At 40.9% G+C, this 19,340-nt stretch overlaps 1 protein-coding gene across 9 annotated transcripts in view; it reads left to right on the top strand.

Annotated features, from left to right (window-relative positions):
* The window catches only part of rgs3a (regulator of G protein signaling 3a), a 135,965-nt gene that overhangs the window by 98,184 nt on the left and 18,441 nt on the right, over positions 1-19,340 (top strand). For all 9 annotated transcript variants that reach the window (XM_053866674.1, XM_053866684.1, XM_053866709.1 and 6 more), the window contains one exon: positions 3,165-4,148. In XM_053866674.1, the coding sequence (XP_053722649.1) occupies positions 3,165-4,148 (984 nt within the window). The remainder of the gene's footprint in view (positions 1-3,164; positions 4,149-19,340) is intronic.

Raw genomic sequence — 19,340 nt, 5'->3', positions numbered from 1 at the left:
TTTCCAGCCCGGAAACGTCAGCACTGACACCACTGCTTACGATTCATGATGTTTTCAATTTAAAATTCTTGACTTTAATCACAATTGCCACCGTTTGAATCTTAATGATCACTAAGTGAAACTATACGTGTTGTAAAAACATGAATTGCACCCCGTTTGTCAAACCCACCTCCATTTAGCTGTCGAAAATGGCTCAATGCAGCGGGAAGAATTGCTGATGAGACCGATAAGAGACACAAACAGCAATATTGCAAGCTAAATAATTTAGCAGAAAGCACCGTAAAGTGACGTTGGTGGTGTTGTTGGCAATGATGTTTTATTCTGTGGAACACAAAGATCTGCGGTGTTATCCTCTAATGTCACTGCTTTTCTTTACAATATTCACTATTATTTGACGCAGGCAGTGTTGATACACTGAAAAACAAACGTAACGTAGACTTAGAAAAAGAACTTTAAAGAGAGCCTTCTCCACCTTAAATGACCTAAATCAGTGGTTCTTGGCCATTTTTTTAAGAAATGTACCCCATGGAAAAATAGACCTTCTGACAAATGAAAAGGTGTTTTTGGTCGTAATATACAAAGACTTACACCTCTGCATAAAATCTGTGTGATTTATTGAACTTTGGAAATGCGAAACAATGCATTCTCTTCTGCATATGCTCCTTATTGCCATTATTAACTACACAAATAATACTCAAGTTTTGAAATGATTAATTGTATAGTGAATAAGTAAATGTGTGTGTGAGGTGTAACTTCACTGTACATCTCCTTAGCGCACACTTGCACAACCAATCACCATATCATCAGCAAACACCATTGTCCATGGAGAGTCCACCCCGCCGTCTGTCAGTCAGTCCGTAACCACTGCAGAGCCTTGAAAGAACCATGTGACCTCGAACAAATATGCAGTTTATTGTGTGATGTGGTTTCTAAATACAGCCATTTTGAACTCAGCACTAGATCCTGTCAAGGCACTCTTTGTTATGGTTGGATTCACAGGGGATGATACAGTCACAAGACGCTGCAGCTGCACTTGTTCTTTCAGCTTTCTAAATATTACATAAGCTGTTATCAGCTCGAATCAGCAACCTCAGAAACCATACCGGCTGACAAGGGAGTGAACTTTTGACCCATCTTTGGAGTTAAGCCTATAGTTGGACAGAAAAAAATGAGTGATGGAATTTGGTGAATGTGGATGTTAAAGATGGTAGTACAGTAAAGGTTCTTTAAGGACATTAAGGCCTAGGAATGATGCTCTAGATATGTTTGTAATGGAAGTAAGTGACATGCTTAGACTATTCTACTGGCTAGTAAAGCTTGCCTTTATCCTCCCACAATAGGGAAATCAATAAATATAATTGAAAAAATGATAATATTAATTAATCTGCTATTGGTGAGGAAGTTTTTTTGTGGCAAATGCCTTGACATTCTATGATTAAAACAGGGTTCAGCTGTCATTATGTTTGTCATTCTTCAATTGAGCTGACTATTGAGATTTTTGGTGTGTTGTTTTCTTGAATTAATTACTGTGCCACTATGTGCTATTCTGAGTCTGTAGGAGTGAGGTCTCTCAGCAGCTGTGTGTTTCTAACCACTACCCGCAACATGGGAGTGCTTTTAAAATTATAATGGCATTTGTACGTAAACGCATTTAATTGTGACCGTCACCACAGGTTCTTGTCATATACAGGCTGAAGTGTTTCGTGTAAAAGCTACAAATTATTTGATGATGTTAGTTTGATGAAAAGTTAAGATAGGTTTCAACTTGGGTGCCACATTTTTACTGAAAGTTCTCATCTTAGAATGTATTATTAGTGCATTCATAAGACATCTCATATGAACTTATGAACATGGTGGGGCAATATTATAAGTTGTGGATTTAACTTAATGTGGTTTTAGATTGGAGAGCCCTTAACCTTAATACCTATAACCTTTATTATGTCATACGTGACTATGAACATACATAACATCCTCTGTGAAGCCCTTTATATGCACTATGAGGTCATATGAATGCACTGATCATGCATTATTGAAGAGACCTGGAAGTATGTGTCACCATTTGTATTTGTTTATTTTATTTATTATATATTTTCTACTGTGTCTGCATTAAGTGACAAGCACGTGATGTGCATGTTTTGCTGCATTTTCAGACAAACAAAAGTGATTTCATTTGTGAAGTCTTGGTTCTGCTGATTTTATGTACATTGAGCTTTGTGAACAGATCGGACTGGCTGTTTCTTTGCGCACAGTTGATGCTCAATAACTGATGATTCAATAACTATATTGTTTTATTTACAATATGAAAGTATCCCCAAGAGTATTTACTGCTTTCTTTGTCTTTTTTTCTTTTCAAGTACTTCTCCATAGTTGGTAACTTGCACAAATTTGCAGCTGTGAAGTCAATTGAATGACGCACCACTGCCACCAAATGTGGCAAATGTATTAAAACTGAACGTCTCATGGCCATGGTGTAAAACAAAAAAAAACTTTTAGTGGCTCTCTAAGAGGCACTTGCAACCCAGCCATGGGCCTCGGCCCTATGGTTAACTGGTCTGGACTACTTTCCACGGTTAGGTAGAAGCTACGCAGAGCAGCGTGCTTACAGATTTCATTATTTTGGGTTTCATGAAGCAGTGTTATTTTCAGAACTCAGTCGGAGGCGATCTCGGTTTATACAGTCTTGTTTGTACTCATGTATGCTTGCTCTCTTACTGCTACAAACCAACTCCGGACTGATCAATTTCCGACTGGCGTCTGAGTAGCGAGAAGAGAATAATAAACAAAGATCAACATGATGAGGCTAAAGGCAGGAGGGATCGGGGATGACGTCTGGGTTCAAGTAAAGAGAAAAGTGAAATTCAAGGCGGAGATATTATGTTGTTTAAGGCAGCAGTTCCGGTCTCTGTTGGACTGGCAAATCGAACCGAAGGTCTAATTCACCTATGTTTGTAACAATAAACTAGTGTTTATGGACATCATGTAGTACATTTTCATTTTGTATTTTTTTCTGTAAACTTAACTTCAAATTCATTTAATAAATTTTCACAAATATTACAATTCATGTGTGACCTAATGTCAATCATATATATGGCAATTTCTATCGTATCACCATATTCCTGCCCATACACATCCCTAATGTGGACACCAATTCTCTCTCTTGGCAGATGTTGGAGCCAAAGGTGGACACCTCCCCTTGTGACCTGGGTGGACTTGGTGCAGATCGCAGCGGAGTATGTCTCCACCTTCCACCTCGAAGTTCAGAGGGTGAGGAAAGCAGCTTGTATCCCTCCAGCCCATCAGAGCCGCCAACCTTGGGCAGCCCACACACCTCAGAGCCGCTGACTCCTGTTGATGAAGTTTACCTACCACTCGGCGGTCTGGGCGGATCCACCGAGCGACACAAGGTGCCTCCCACACCACCGCCTTCCACTGAAGGAGAAGACTGCAAGAGCATGGAAGGAAATGAGATGGAGATCTGGAGAGAGGCGCATGACCTGCTCAAGAGGACGGAGGATGAATTTGAGGAAGAGGATGGGAGTCGGAAGAGTGCTGGCAGTGAGTTGGAAGAGAAGGAAGGAGGCGAGGAAGAAGGTGAGAGGGATGAGGAGGAAGTGAATCTCCTCCTGGTGGTGTCCAATACAGATGAAGACAATGCCTCTGAACCCCCGGACACCAACGCACCACCCTCCTCCTCATCATCCTCTTTCATAATCCCTGAGCTACGCCTGGACCGCTCCTTCAGTGCCGACGCCCTCTCCTCCCCCAACACCGACGAAGAAGAATACGATGATGACGACGATGAAGAGTCCGACGAGGATGACGAGGAAGATGACAGCGATGATGCCTACCTGCAGCGCAGTGACAGCAAGCGCCGCAGCATGGTGGAGGGCGCCACCTGTGAGAAACACGGAGGGGTGCGGCTCAGCGTCCAGAACTCTCTCCGTCGCCGCACGCACAGTGAGGGGAGTCTGCTGCAAGACCCCCGGACCCCGTGTTTCACCTCCGACAATGCCATCAACTGTCTGGAGGCGGGAGGAGGACATCACAAGGGGGGGTGGACGCTCCCGTCACCCAAAACCTTGAAGAAGGAGCTGACCAAGAACGGAGGCTCCATGCATCAGCTGTGCATGCTGTTTTCTGGGAGAAAGGTGGGTTCAAAAATTGATTTGTTCCCTCAACTATGAGCTGGAAAAATTAGAGGGGATCACGGAAGACAGGTGTCAACGGACATTTTCATATTTTAATGCTTATGAATATTGCTGAAATATTCATAAACAAATCGGGTTATCTATCTATCTATCTATCTATCTGTCATCTATCTATCTAGCTATCTATCTATCTATCTATCTATCTATCTGTCATCTATCTATCTATCTATCTATCTATCTATCTAGCTATCTATCTATCTCTCTGTCATCTATCTATCTATCTATACATCTATCTATCTATCTATCTATCTATCTATCTATCTATCTATACATCTATCTATCTATCTATCTATCTATCTGTCTATCATCTATCTATCTATCTATCTGTCATCTATCTATCTATCTATCTATACATCTATCTATCTATACATCTATCTATCTATCTATCTGTCTATCATCTATCTATCTATCTATCTGTCATCTATCTATCTATCTATCTATATATCTATCTATCTATCTATCTATCTATCTATCTATCTATCTATCTATATATCTATCTATCTATCTATCTATCTATCTATCTATACATCTATCTATCTGTCATCTATCTATCTATCTATCTATACAGCCATCCATCCATAGTTACACACAACAGTTTCAGAAGTGAAAAAGTGACTTTATTTTAGTGCTTTATTGCTCGGTGGAAACACGAAGAAAGGAGGACATCAAGTGGCTGCTTGTATCAATTGCGTCTCGTCGCACATAACCCTACTTATAGTGCAAATCGACAAATATTTTTCAATGGCCGATATAACCTTACTGCACTGTTCACCACGCCTAACTCGAGGTTTGGAAATAGAGATCACCTTTTGTTCTTGGCTAATCACACACAATGAACCAGTTTATTGGATACACTTATGGAAGCAATAAGGCCCTCCAATGCAAATTATACTGACAGAAGGTTATGTCTTATCTTGGTTATGTGCAATTTGCGCTTATTTGGAGTAAATCTGAGGGTCAACTATGCATGTCTTACGGACGTGCTCAACAATCAGCGTGACCATATTGTTACCTCTCCCTAGATTGAGGGTAACAAAAAGACGCTGTAAAAGCTATCTATCATTTGTATAGTTAGTTTGTATAGTATACCAGATGCTGCAGATCAGGCACAAGCACGGATAGGACCCTAGTTGTGCTCCAGCCCTCTGAGTTCAGACAGGTTGGCTAGTGTTCAAATGGTCATCTCAGTATTGCTGTTTTACTAGGACAATTTGGATTGTCGATTGGTTATTAAAACAAACAAAATGGTTATTTGTTTGATTTTTGCCCACCATTAGCCCACCTTCATTCCACCATCAACCCACTTAAAGCACCCCTCTAGCCAACGTACACTTCACCATTAGGCCTACATCAGCCACCCTTCATTCTGCCTCCAGTCAGCCTTCAACCCACTACAGCCCAACGTCCGCCCTCTGTTGGTCCACCTTCAGCCCAACGTCATCCCATCTCTATCCCACCTTCAACCCACCATTATTATTATTATTGTTGTTGTTGTTGTTGACTATCAGAATGGTTATTTATTTGAGTTCAGGTGGGAATGGTTCCCCGACCTGCACCACAGGCCCCTCCCAAGCCTCCTCATGCCGTGCTGAGCAGCAGTCTCAGACAGGTTATCTGGTGTTTCAGTGATCCCCTACAGCCAGTGTTGATGCATTTGACATTTTGTATTGTCGATTGGTTGCTAAAAACACACTACATGGCCTTGTTTTTTTTTGTTTAGTTAAATATTATTTTGAAATTGTAAAATGTATTAAATTTAAAATCCACCATATTTTCCTCAAGGTTGTGTGCTAACTACCATGCCATCACAATAGCTCACTTTTAAGGTCTCTAAACTTAGGACACCCAAAAAACATGTTACAATCGACACACCAATGTTGCTTACTTCATTGAGGAACCGACCCAGCAACAGCACATGTTTTTCCCGTGTCAGAATTTGTTCACTGTTTGTTGCTCCAAAATGTTACTTCTGTGCCAGAAAAACACTTTTTAATGAAAGCAACTGTAGTTAGCGTCTTACACCACTAGAGAGAGGCATTCTCAAACTCTGCATCGGATAGTTGCCTGTTCTCCTTGCATGGTTTATCAATTGGGAGGACCATTTGTTGTTGTCAAAACTCATTGTGAGATATCCCATTTTATTTTGCCCCACACTGTGTCTGTTTGTAGTGGTGTGTTTAAGATCATCTATCCTAGTGAGGTCCAATTTTGGGGAAAGCATCTGCTTGTGGGGCCCTTTTGTCGGACCCCACAGAGTCCTGGTTAAGTTTAGCAATTTGTTTCGGATGGTTAGGCTTAGGATGAGAGGCTGGAGAAAGCCTTATGTCATTGAGTGGACCCCACAAAGCTAGTGTGTGTTTGTGAGTGTGGCATGTGTAAGACAGAGCAATGCAGGCGTCTGGCCCCTGAAGGCGGAAGGCTAAGTGCTACGTCATGGACTCATCTGCTGGCTTGAGTTTCCATTCGTTACAAGGTGCACTTTCACATCAGTCATGAATCTTGTGACTTTCCGAGGAGTGATAGAATTTGGAATGTTTGTTCTGACATGACAAGTCAAGTTGGCTCAGAAGCGTCACAGACTGGTTGAACGGGGCGTGAAGCAGATAATAACTGCTTTCCACAAAGTATGTGTGATACATGGTGACATAGTGGAAATAAAGATAGCCCTTTTATACTGCATCAACACAGTATCTTCCATCTTTTGTCTGTGTTCATGAAAGCAGAAAATGCAGTAAACTTTTAAACACAGTCCAAGTCTCATGCTGAACAGAGCTGACTGTTTCTATTGAGTCTTTGGCTCGCATTACAGCAAATGAGCATTTAGTGCCACAACACTAGAGTCAGTGGTTTGTCTCGTTGAAGCGGAGGCATCTTCTTTGCCACTATTTGGCAATATCAAAAACTTTTGGGGAGTTTCTGGATTAGTTGTTGACATAAGGAAATAGCAAAGCTTGAAACACTAATCATTCCCTTCTTGTGGTCCATGTGAAATGACTTGGCAGGCCACATATGGCCCCCGGGGCCTTGAGTTTGACAAATGGATTAGCAAAAGCTGTAAAAAAAAAAGCCACAATATGTTTTCCTTTGAGTGAAGGTCAACAACCTTGAAAGGAATACTGTTTTGAGTAGCATTCACACCTTCCCCCTCTTATTTTTTCAATCCTTCTTTCTAGTTGGTGTCACCAGTTGGATCCGATCCAAGAGCCCAAGTATCCTCACTTTCCCTTGTGCATCATGCCATTATGTCTTTATAATTTTATGCTGTTGTGTGAAACACGGCCTATAGCCTCACATTTATGTTTTGATTATATAATGTTTTCAATATTTGCAAAGTGTTACTTTTAGCTATTTTAACTGTTAAAATGAAACAAAGTCTTTTGTGTTTTGCAGTAGAGTTAAGGCCTTACATTTTAATAAAGCCAAAGCAGTTTTGCAGGAGGTTAGTGGTGTGTATTCATCACTAGATTAGTCAGCAAAAAGCATTTCAGATCCATAAACAAGGCTATAATAATATAAAATGGCCATTTGCGAGAGGTTCTGGTGGCTGGATGGGGTCACCTTTTTAAAGTGTTTCACCAGAACTGGAGACACTCAATATACTTGGAGGTTGCGAGGGTGAGTGGGTCGGGAGCAGAGGTCCACAGTTTCTGTCAACTAAAATGAAACTAGACTCAGATGTACATCATAGATAGATATGAACTACATTGCAGAACTAGCCGAAGAACAGTGTCTTGACATGTCACCTTTTGCCTCCTTTTAATAAACTGCAATAATTTCATTGCCATCAAAGCAAGACACTGAACTTGTTAAACTTAGTCCAGACTTGCGCAGAATAAAAGCTGGCCTTCTGATTTCATTGGTTGCTGTATAAATCATGCATAAGAAGGAGGACAAAAAAGGCTGTCTGAAAGGTTAATGTGGCTTGCAAGTGTGATTGTGTGTCACAGCTTGATCTCTATCGGCCTTAGAAACCATCCACCCGTGGCATCAATCCTTCTGCTGCAAAAAAGTGCGAGGGAAAAGTGCCACTTAATGACATTTAATGCATGGAGTGAAAGCGAGAAGAGAGTGCTGATGGCCGCTGACAGAGAACAGCAGTTGTTTCATTACAACACTGAGGTGTAAATCTGTAAAGCAGTGGACAATAACTGCAAGACAAGCTTTTACTGTCGTCCCCAATGTTGATTGTGATTTTTTTTTTCAGAGCTTCTACAATCCAAAAGTTAAGTTAAATGTCTTGTTGGGGCGAGGAATGGCTCAACAATTAGTTGAAGCAATATGTTAATATTTAAGTTGGTCAAGTGTGGTCAAGACAGATGGTTTGGACGTGTTAACAGGAGCGGCGGTGATGGACCATGGCTGCTGAAGTTCATGTTGAGCGAAGGCATGATCGTGATCATGATGGGTTAATTGGGAGGACTTGACCCCTGGTGGGAAAGTGTCTGTCTGACTATTAACTATTGGTTGAGGACGCCTTTCAAAAGATTCGTCTGTCATCAGCCTTAATGGCAACGTCTCCACCTCCAACACCTCCCTGTGTAAATATCCCGTGACAGGCATGTCGTCAACGCTTGAGGTTGTCCGCTGCATGAACAAGTTTATCAGGGGAGGGAAATGTAAAATTGCATACAGGAGTATTTTTTGGAAGCTCAATAGAGACCCGTCTGACAGGGGCCGGAATACACATGCTGTTTTTCTCAGCCACTTCATGCCATTATATTTTTATTTGGCATGGGTGATTAATTAATCTCGATTAATCGCAGTTTAATCGTATAAGAATATTTGCCACAAGAAGCCGCATTTTTCAATTTGAATGAATTTGGTATATTAGTGAAACTAATGATGGACCCATACATACATTTAAACAACAAAATAGTAAAAGTTTATTTTGCTTCACTTTGACAATAGCACAATAAATCACAATGGCAGCTATATTCAAGTTTTTATACAAACTTATTTAAACTAAAGCAATTTAATGCCTTGAAAATATTTGGATAAGGATTTCAATTTTAATAAGAATTTCAAGTACATTCAGAGTAGTGGAAACCCTGGCCATTGTGTAGCGAAAACCATCCCTGAACAAAAGCAAACAGATGCTTTTGTTTGCTTTTGTTCATGTTTGTTGTTCTCATCCTAGCTGCCACGTGTCTTGTGCATCAGTGTGATCAGTGGACCAGAAACTCCTGCACTTACAAAGGTTCTGTGTTGTCTGGAGAGCAAACTGTTAAATTCAATTCAATTCAATTAAAGTAAATGCGATTATAATATTCTAACACATTAATTAATTAATCACAATTAACTCATTAAAGTCCCACCACCTTCAGGAGTTTGTGTTCCCAACATCCTTAAGGGTCGTTCCTGGGTTCCCATTCCACTCAAGGCTATTGCTTTTTTTGGACTGCTCATCCAAAACAATATTTAATTTCTAAGACTTTCGGGATCCGTTTGTTTCCATGTCCATGTGCACAACTGTCCGTTTGTATTCCTCCTCACTTGTGCGTAAAGTGATCTTCGAGGAAGACACGAATGTGTTTTGTGTTCTGTACTCGACTCAAGATGTCGTAAGTCTCTGAGCACCAATGTGAATTGGCTGTGATAAGCACGATAAACAGTTACCAGAACCTAAACATGATATTTTGAACACATAAATAAAACAAAAAAAACAAAACTGAAGTACCTGAACGTCTGCAGCCCCTCCGCAACCTCAAAAAAAAAAAAAAATCACAGCACTCACGTCATTCCCACAGACACTAATGTGTATTTTCCACGTCCCTTATCTAAACTTAGCTCCGCGCTCCTAACACTTGTTGATATCAAGCAGAGCTCACACATACCCAAGCTGCGGACTGCAGTTAATAATAGTTGGCTTTTACGGAATCAGCTGCATCAGGGACTCTTGGAAACACTTCATGTACCCAGCTGCTGCTGATGTCTCTTTCAAATGTAGTTGGGTGCAGACATAAGACGTAATAGATTCGCAGGCCGGAGAGTGTTCTGTTGTGTTTGACTGTGAACGTCTGCAGGGTTCAAATCAATACAGCCTGGCAGGATCCTTTCAGTGGAACGCTAAAAGAGTAACACATAAATATTTACTTGTGCGACTGAACAAGCTTTGGGGTTGGTCAACTGTGTCCAGCCACCCAAGAGTTTTGGGAAATAACAGGAATAAACAGAGATGTTCAGTCCATGACCCGTGCTAATGTTCTGACGCCAAAAAAGTGCTAGTAGCGTGCATGATCCTCTCAGAGTCCATTTTTATCAGTGCGTGTCTACAGTACTGCAGTTTTTTTAACTCTGATTGGCTCAGCGACGGAGCATGAACATGCTGGCCTTTGCTAGAGGTCACCTGAAGCAAGATCCCAGACAGACTTGCATCCAGATGTTTCTTCTTGAGGAGACCTCCTATACACAGCACCCATTGGATGGTAGAGAGTGATACCTTTATCCCTGCCTGGTCAAGTGATTCACTCAGGGCCTCGGTTGGTGTCAGGCGTTGTTATTGACCTCTCGACAGATTTTCCTGGCAAGTCTGGGGGACACGTTATGCTTCTTGACACGCCCTCTGAGGTTTTTAACAGTGTTGATCGTCTTATGCTTGTTGATGTTGCTCTAGACCAGACATGCGCAAAGTGTGGCCTGGGGGCCATAAGCGGCCCTCTGCCTGTTTTTTTGCAGCCCTCAGGAGGTCAGATTAAAACTATACAACTGATAAGTTGTATAGTTTAAATACAACACATTCATGACTAAATTTTTGTTTCTTCTTTTGTCATTTTAGTATTTTCCTCAAAATTTGTTGAAAGAAAATTATTTAAAAAAAATGTAATAAATTGCCTTTTAATCGTAGATGTTTGGTGAGTAGTTTTATTATTTCTATTCAAATAAAATGCTTGTAAAATGATTTTTACAGGGTTCATGCCATATTTACACTTCTTAATATCCTTGTTACCTTTTATGGTTCATTTCATCCTTGTTATTGCATCATTGTCCTCTGTGTTATTGCAGATAATGATCAAAAAATGACAAGGACCAGATCATTTTCCCTCTATTTATTCTCTTCTGGAAACACACTATTTTGGTCATTGCTTAACAATAGGAACAATGAGAAAATAGTTTATTCCATGGGAACATCTTGAGATAGCTACAGATAAAAATGACATGTTTTTCTGAGATTAGGGGGGTTATGAATAATTATGTGTCTCGCAATGAGAAGACAAGAGCTGCTGCCAAATTACCAGTGTAAACGCTTTTTGAAATGAAGACTGAAAAATAACGTGGGGTATGAATAATTTTGAGGCAGCGTGTATAAGATCTTGGCACAACCAATACATTTTGCTGAGTAATGTGTTGTTCATGTGTGGTGAATATCCACTAAGTGCTTGCTGAAAACTATTCGTCAAATCCCGATCTTGTGTTTGAACAAACCTCCACTTGACAACAGAAGTGACCTTCTGTGGTGTGGGCTGAGTACAACAGACCCAACATCAACATTGGCTCAGCCACTCTTTGGCCAATGCTGACGTACACAGGAGGGTTCATTGGCGTGGGATGTGGGACACTTAAGGGAAGATTTCTCACCAGTTCCCGTCACCAATGCACGTTTCTTCAGCAGCGCCACCACCAGTTCAGACATTGGTGTTGTGTTCCTGTCGTAATGATTTAAGTGTGAGCAGCGCCTGGCTCTCTCAGTCACCTCTACACAGATGACACCAGCGTGGAGTCTGTCGGCGACACATAAACATTCAGCCTGAACTGGAGACCATCCAGACGTTTTCCACCGTGTTGTGTTGTGTGTGTTTGATTGTTGCCATAACAGTAACTTGGCAGCAACTGGAGTTGAGTTCATAATACATGTATGAATGTATGAATTAAGAGTCAATATAAATATATATATATATATATATATATATATATATATATATATATATATATATATATATATATATTATTTATTTTTTTCTCAAACTTATAGATGAGTTCCTTAAATAGCCTGTTTATTCATGTAAACAGAAGATGACTACTTCCTCCTAAAACAGGTAGCTTATTAGTATTATTGTGAGAGCTGGTGTTTCTGCTCTGCTTCCAGACACGCCTGCACTGATGCCAGTGGGCTGGTTGCGAGAACCCGCTCTTCACTGATGTTTCGCCAGTTTTAATCTCAGACCATCTTCTGAGTGGTGCAGTGAGCTACTATAGCTTGTGTCCCTCCAGTATGTTCAGCACCACCTGGAGTGGCCCTGAGTCAGCGATGTTTCGTGCCCCCAGAGGATGTGCTTCAGTCTCGGGTTACAGTTATAGTTGGCAGGTCTCCTCTGTGCCGGTTTGCAGGTGTGAATTCAGGGGACACGATGAGTGAGCTTTCAGTCATGCTTTGACAATTCAATCTGTCTGTTCCATTTTGTATCGAATAGAAAGGCACAATTAAAATTTGAAACAGCCTGTCCAACATCACTACAGTGCCCTGCAAACATTTTCTGACCTTGTGTGCCTGCATGTTCCAACTAGTCATGCGAAAAACAAGGGAGGATTACATTTCAGAACGTGATTAAAAGTAGAACATCGGGAAGCCTCAACAATCTGTTCACCAGTAATAAATTCTCTGTTGCTCTTGCTGGCGTATTTGAAAACCACTGCCATTTTTGGAGCTGGTTCAGTTTATAGCACGTAAAGAGATGTGTAGTTCATGGATGAAAACGGTACACCACGAGAGATAACAAGAACACCTTGTTCTTCAATTACATGACAGCTGTGTAGTCCTCATCGGCACTTAACCCTGAATGCGTTGTGACACAGACAGGAGTGTAGCAGGGAATAGAGGCATGCACACACACACTCACTGGGAGGCAGAAGTCATGTTTCTGGATGAGCACTCGCTCAGCTCACAGGAGGAGAGCAGGGTCAAGGCAAAGAGTAAATCTTACCTCTGCGACAGTCAAACTTGAGGCTACTCTGAAGAGCACACCACAGAGTCAAACTCCTATTCTTCTTTATCAAAGACATATATATAAATATATATATATATACATACGTGTGTGTGTTTGTGAGCTTTGCATTATGTAATATACAGTGCATGCATGACTTGCTTGGGCAATAAATTCATAAATAAACAAACAGGTGTTTCCCTGTGACTCAACTCTACAAATAGATGCTGTCCTTGATCCTTTGTATGAGGTGAGGCACGACCTTTACATGCATAAGAGTACTGTGTGTGACCTGCATCAGTCCTGGCTAGCTTTGGTTAGAATCACATTTGCTACATTCCTTCCTATCCTTCTCAATGTCAGCTACTTCACTTTGAAGAGGCCCTGGATAGCAGGAATTTGGTGTCGCTCATTTTGTCTGTGCCACACAGCCGGAGCCACGACCTCCTTTTAAACAGGCTCTGGAAGGTGTGATTAAAAGATTGCTTTTTTATGGTGCACAGCTTAAAATGTGTATACACAGGGATTTTTCGAATGTTGAGTCAAGCTACAACCAGTCAATGAATTATGTCGTCGTCTATTTCCCATCTATTTTGGGATATGCAATCTCTGCTTTCTCAAATACACTTTGTAACTTTCATCTATGTCCTTTAGATTTCAGCATGACGCCAAGCTGGTAGTCTCTTCTGTGTCCTTTTTCCTGGCACTGGGTTGGAACTCTTCAACAAGCTGTCCATGTTAAGTCAGGAATGCAAATTTGATTGGTTTGGGTTAACGCTCTTCACTAGTTGTGGTGCTTTATAGGACTTGAAGTCATGCTATCATTGTAATGCAACATCAGGCCTCCGGGGGAAAACATGCCGCAGCGACAGCCTGTCGCTATAAAAAGTAAAGCAATGTCAGTCTGTGTGTGTATACATGTGTTAATATTCTTGTGTGGATTGTTCACAAGACACTGATCTGAAGAGGACAATTTGCTTTGTGAGGACATTTTGTCCACATGAGGTTTTGAGGATGAAAACGTCAAAAATAACTAGGTTACTATAACTAGGTTTAAGTTTGGTTCTAAGTCCTGATGAAAGTTAGTATATATATATAAAGCTCACAAAATCTCACCACTGTCATCACTTTTATTATTCAGTTATTCTGCCTGTTGATAAGCGCAATGTCAATGTCTTTTCACTCTGGGTAGGACTGAGCTGCCTACTGGTCTCTCTGAACCCAGTTAACCCAGCGAAGGTCAGACTTTTAAAATGCAAGTGCACAACACAACCTGAATGTGTTGAATGTCACCGATGTGCAGCTGCACAAGTTTCAGATAGAAAACAAATTGTTCGTCTAATGCAAAGACGGTTCATTGAATTGAAAGGTGTAACTTCCTCGGTCTTTGTCGTTGCAGTGAACAAACCTGAAATCAGCCACATTGTTACTCGTGACAATGCTGATCTGCAGATATGCCTTCAACTACCTTCAATCAGGTTGTTTGGTTGATAGCTCTCACATGAAGATCAGAAGATGATGATTTGTTGGTTTAAGGAGACAATATTACCTCGACATTAGCCACCTTTAGCGTGGTTGCTAAGTTAGTCGGAGCTTGCTGCGGTAATCGTGAGATGCTTGGAAGCTCTCTTCTCTGAATTACAGTGGATGTCAGTTACTGTATATACATCCCCTTTTGTTGCTTTAAATAGCAAATGACACATTGTGCCATTACATTGCAAATCTAACCACAACCTCCATCTTTCTTTTCCACGGAAGACGAAACATGCGCTTCAATCTTGGCAACAGTGTCAGAAAACACAAAATGTCAAACAATGCTGTGGCCTCCTTCATCAAATCATGCTCTGCAAAAGTCTGATGCAATATTTCTATTTTGTTTTCACTTTCCCCTGAGTGGGAAATTTGGCTATGTTCACGAACATTTAAAGTGGTTGTGATACGACAGCCTTTTTGCAGCATAGTTGCTCGCCTGGTTGATTTGGAAAGAATTCAGTTCCCGCTTGTAAAAATTCCCAAAATGAAGGTCAGCTCTGGTCATAAAATGCCCACAACATTTTAATAGTTGTTTTCCAAGACTGCGATAATTCCCCGTGTCTGAGAACTGACGCTTCACTATTGTTTGTGAGGATCCGATGGTGATGAGGACACAGGAGAAGAAAGTCAGGCTCTTGCACTCTTCCCCTCCCTCTCTCAAAACACACACACACACACACACACACATACAATATAGTGACCAATCTGAGTGCACCAAATGATCTTTAAAATTTGAACGTGTGATGTATGAGGAATGACTCAGTGTCCTATCTTGTGGGTCAGTGCCATTACATTCAGACACGCTTCCATATTGCACAAAATCATAACCCTTTGTCTGCGGCTATGCTTTGCTGCTCCCTGTCACAATGTAATAAAAAGTACTGCACATCTACCCCCCCTAAAAACAACCACAAGGAATTCTTTCACAGTCCAATGTGTTACTTGCTTTGTGTCTTTGTTTTTGCATTTTGTCCAAACTTTATTCTTGGCACATCCTACCATAACTCCCGCTCCTCACTGACCTGGTTCACTTCAGTTTTCTCCTACTGAGTGCTACAGATGTTTTCTTTGTGTGTTGACCTCTCGTGCAGGGAGTTGGGTTTCTGTAAAAACTCACGCAAAGGCAAAACTTTGGTGTGGAATATTAAGAATTACTCCCCTTCAAGAGTGTCAATTTAATTTTAACTGCATTGAAAAAGTTCAAGTTAGTTTCGAATGTTGAGAGTGAATAACAGTTATTATTACTACATGCACAGAAGTGTTCACAAAATATTTTTGTTTTTTCGATGTGTCAGCAGAAATGCCTGGTTCTGTTGAAAGGTGCTGGGTGATGACTTTACTTTTGGATGTCATCATGTAGCTTTGATGTCAGCTAGATCCGCTAATGTAAACAAGGCAAATGGGAGCCACCACACCTTCAGAAAAAGATGAACTCTCACATGATCAAAAACAAAGTGGAGGCATCGAAACAAACGGTTAACACATCATGGAGGCGAACATGATTATGGTGGCTTTTAACATGTTTTAAGGGGAAAATTCCAAAAGAAACATTATAATAATTCCAACAATTCCGACCAGATGTGATCGGGCTGCTTCTGATTGGGGAGAGATCTACCTCTCATCATTATAAACTAGCCTTTTTATTGTCACCAATTCAGTGTCAAAACTTTCCCCTCTGAATCATTCTTTCTCTATCACTTCTGTGTTGGCTGCATTCCATTCTTTGGTTTTGTTTGTTTTTTGTGGGCATGCACACAGTTTCAGAAAAATCCTGGCGGAAACCCTGTTTCCCTTGTGGCCATTATATCATATTTACATTTGATAACTATAGAAGAAGGTCTTTCGTTTTTCGTATTTTGCCAGTTTTTGAGTACAATCTTTCTGAAATAAAGTAATACATAATCAAATAATATATGTATTGCACTCCCCAGAAGTACAGGGATCTTGGGGTATTGTTTGCAAGTGATGGCACAACAGGAAAATGGTTGCAGGAGAATCAGTCATGAGTCCACTCAACCGCGCTTATTATGTTTCTTCTGACTCGACTTGTATATTGACTGGAAGACAAATGTCAGTTGAATAAAGACCTCTGTTATCCACAACAACATCAATGCTTGTTAATGACGAAAACATCATTATCAGTCTTGATGTTGGACCCACATCACATATTTTTAAGCCGGTCCATGGAGGACATTGACTTTTCTACGGCATGGACAGCACCGCTGCACCTGCGGCTTATAGACCAAAGCAGCTTATGTCGGTACAAAATCTATTTTCCTCTTAAGGACTTATTTTCAAGTGCCTCATGTGTCTAGAAATGATGGAAACTATGGTAAGTTTGTGAACTCTGTAGTTATAAATACCTCATTCATTTTAAAAACCTGCGTGTAAAAATGAAACTATTGTGCTATCATGCTATTGTGGACCAGCTGATGTTGAACAATGTAAGGAAGTTGGAGGTCTTGTACAGTAAGATAATCATCCAGATGGCTTTCCATCCATTGTTCTGACCACAGTTTATGCAACTGTTTTTAAATGAAAAAGAAAAAGAAGAAATGTGAATGAAAAGGAAGGAAGCAGCCACTGGGTTCTGATGTGGAAAAGTCGGGGTTAAACTGTTAAGATGTTTAAACACACAAAAGTTATTCTTGGTCCACTGGGGTTTTATGCTATTAGTCTGGAGTGGCTGGGTCAAAAGTGTGTCTGTTCAGAATGTGGCTCTGACTTAGTCGAATTTGTTGACAGAGATTAAAATCATCACAACACGCAACGCAAGTGCTCAGCATTGATTGAACCAGAAACACTGTCTTGTGCAAGATTATAGTCCCGTGCCCGATAGTTTGCATAGAGCTGCAAGCACACGTGTGTCATACACATGTAGTCAGGTGGTCACTGTTATCAGAATAGCTGTGCTGTTTCTCCCACCATAAGCTTTGAGAAAACCTCACATTCGATAGCCTCGGGGTGCACTGAAGGATCGCTACCTGATTCTTTTCAGATGTTTTCTAGCCGAGCGAACACACGCATGGACACATACACCACACACGTACTAGTCAAACAGGTTTTTTTAGGAGAAAAGTTCTGCTGTCTGACATGCATTGCTGATTTATACGTTCTTAGTTTACGTTCACGTGTTCTCATTAGCCTGAGTGTGTGCTTTATGTGAGTGATCATGTGAAATCTATACTTGTTTTTCTGAGTAATTCAGTCTTAAGACGAGACTACATGGTGTGTTACAATCTGATGTTTTGACGTCACGAGAGCTTGTTCGTGTAACCCGCAAAGGCTCATAGGATTGATGACTCACTTGCAGTGCGTAAATAATGCTGCATCTGGAGGCACAAACAGTGGCAGTGCTCCTCAAATCAGCGCCTTAGTTGGGAGGGTTATGTGGGTTCCCCATTCCAACTGAATGTGCCTGGAGATGCACCAGTTAACCTGGATGTTGTTTGAATGCGGGATAAAAACAGATTGCCGTAGGAAATATTGGCCCTGGAAAACATTCAAGCTCCAAATAGAAAGCACTGAAATGCCCTCCTCCACATGGTCAGCTGAAGCTGGAGTCCAACCAGGAGAGGGCACTTACTACGACGCCGATGTGCTGGCTGTGATTTACTGGCATTTACGAATTGCGCGGATGTTTGAGGGGCCTTTTTTTTCCATTCTGGGCAGTTTCTGGAATCCATCACGATTTAACTTTCCACTGATGAGTCTAATGTTGGCTCGTGGGGGTATTCTATGTGTGTGCAGCGGTATTAAACACCTGCTAATGCCGTATGCTGCAGCGGAGCCGACACATTCCACTCATGCTGCTCCATGTGGATCCCGTCCAGCTGGAACATTGCAGCGTGGTGTGAATGAGCCTGTCGTGCTCATATGCAGGCGGTCAACAGAACAAAGCCTGACCTGGACATCTGACAATCCCCCCGCTTATTGACAATGGCATCATTTGCAGAGCTGATAGTCCGCAGTTATTTGAAGCAGAACAATTGGACTGTGTGTGTGAGTCAAAAGGTGCGGGGGCTCTTCAGGGACTCCCATGTGCACCTCTGCTTCCAGGGATCAGTGAAATGTGTCTGCTGTGACCTCTAATAACAGCCCCCTGCAACCTGATCTGACCTATTGTTCCTCGAAAGGATTGTTTGATTCCCGCTGTGCTCGATGTCAGATAAGCGATGTGCATTTGAATTAGATCCTTTCCAGTGTATATCTATCTAGCTATCTATCTAGCTATATATATATATATATGTTTCACAAAAAATAAACAGGGAAAAAATAACTATAAATGTGGAGTAAAATAAACATGTTTACAAATTAAAAAAAATGTTTTTCAAATGTATGATGCTGACTTATAAAAATCTAAATAGAACAAAAAATAGTATAAAATTAAAATCTAGCTCATTTTACCTATTCCTGTTGACTATGTCTTCCCTGTTTTTTTTTTTTTTTAACGATTGTTTATAGTTGTTCTTTGTGCTTTTAGGACACAAGTTGTATTTCAATCCATAGTGCTGGTGACTCAATGTACCACCTTAAATCAATAGAGAAATATGCAGATGTATAAATTGATGGAAGCAAGTAAATAATAGCATGATCATAATGCACCTAAATTGAAATAGAAAAACTGTTACTTCAAAATAGAATAAAAGTAAATGTGTAAATACATTTGATGATCTTTCAT

The sequence above is a fragment of the Synchiropus splendidus genome, chromosome 1 (assembly GCF_027744825.2).
Source record: "Synchiropus splendidus isolate RoL2022-P1 chromosome 1, RoL_Sspl_1.0, whole genome shotgun sequence".
Taxonomy (NCBI): Eukaryota; Metazoa; Chordata; class Actinopteri; order Syngnathiformes; family Callionymidae; genus Synchiropus; species Synchiropus splendidus.
This window is presented reverse-complemented; position numbering and strand designations above follow the sequence as displayed.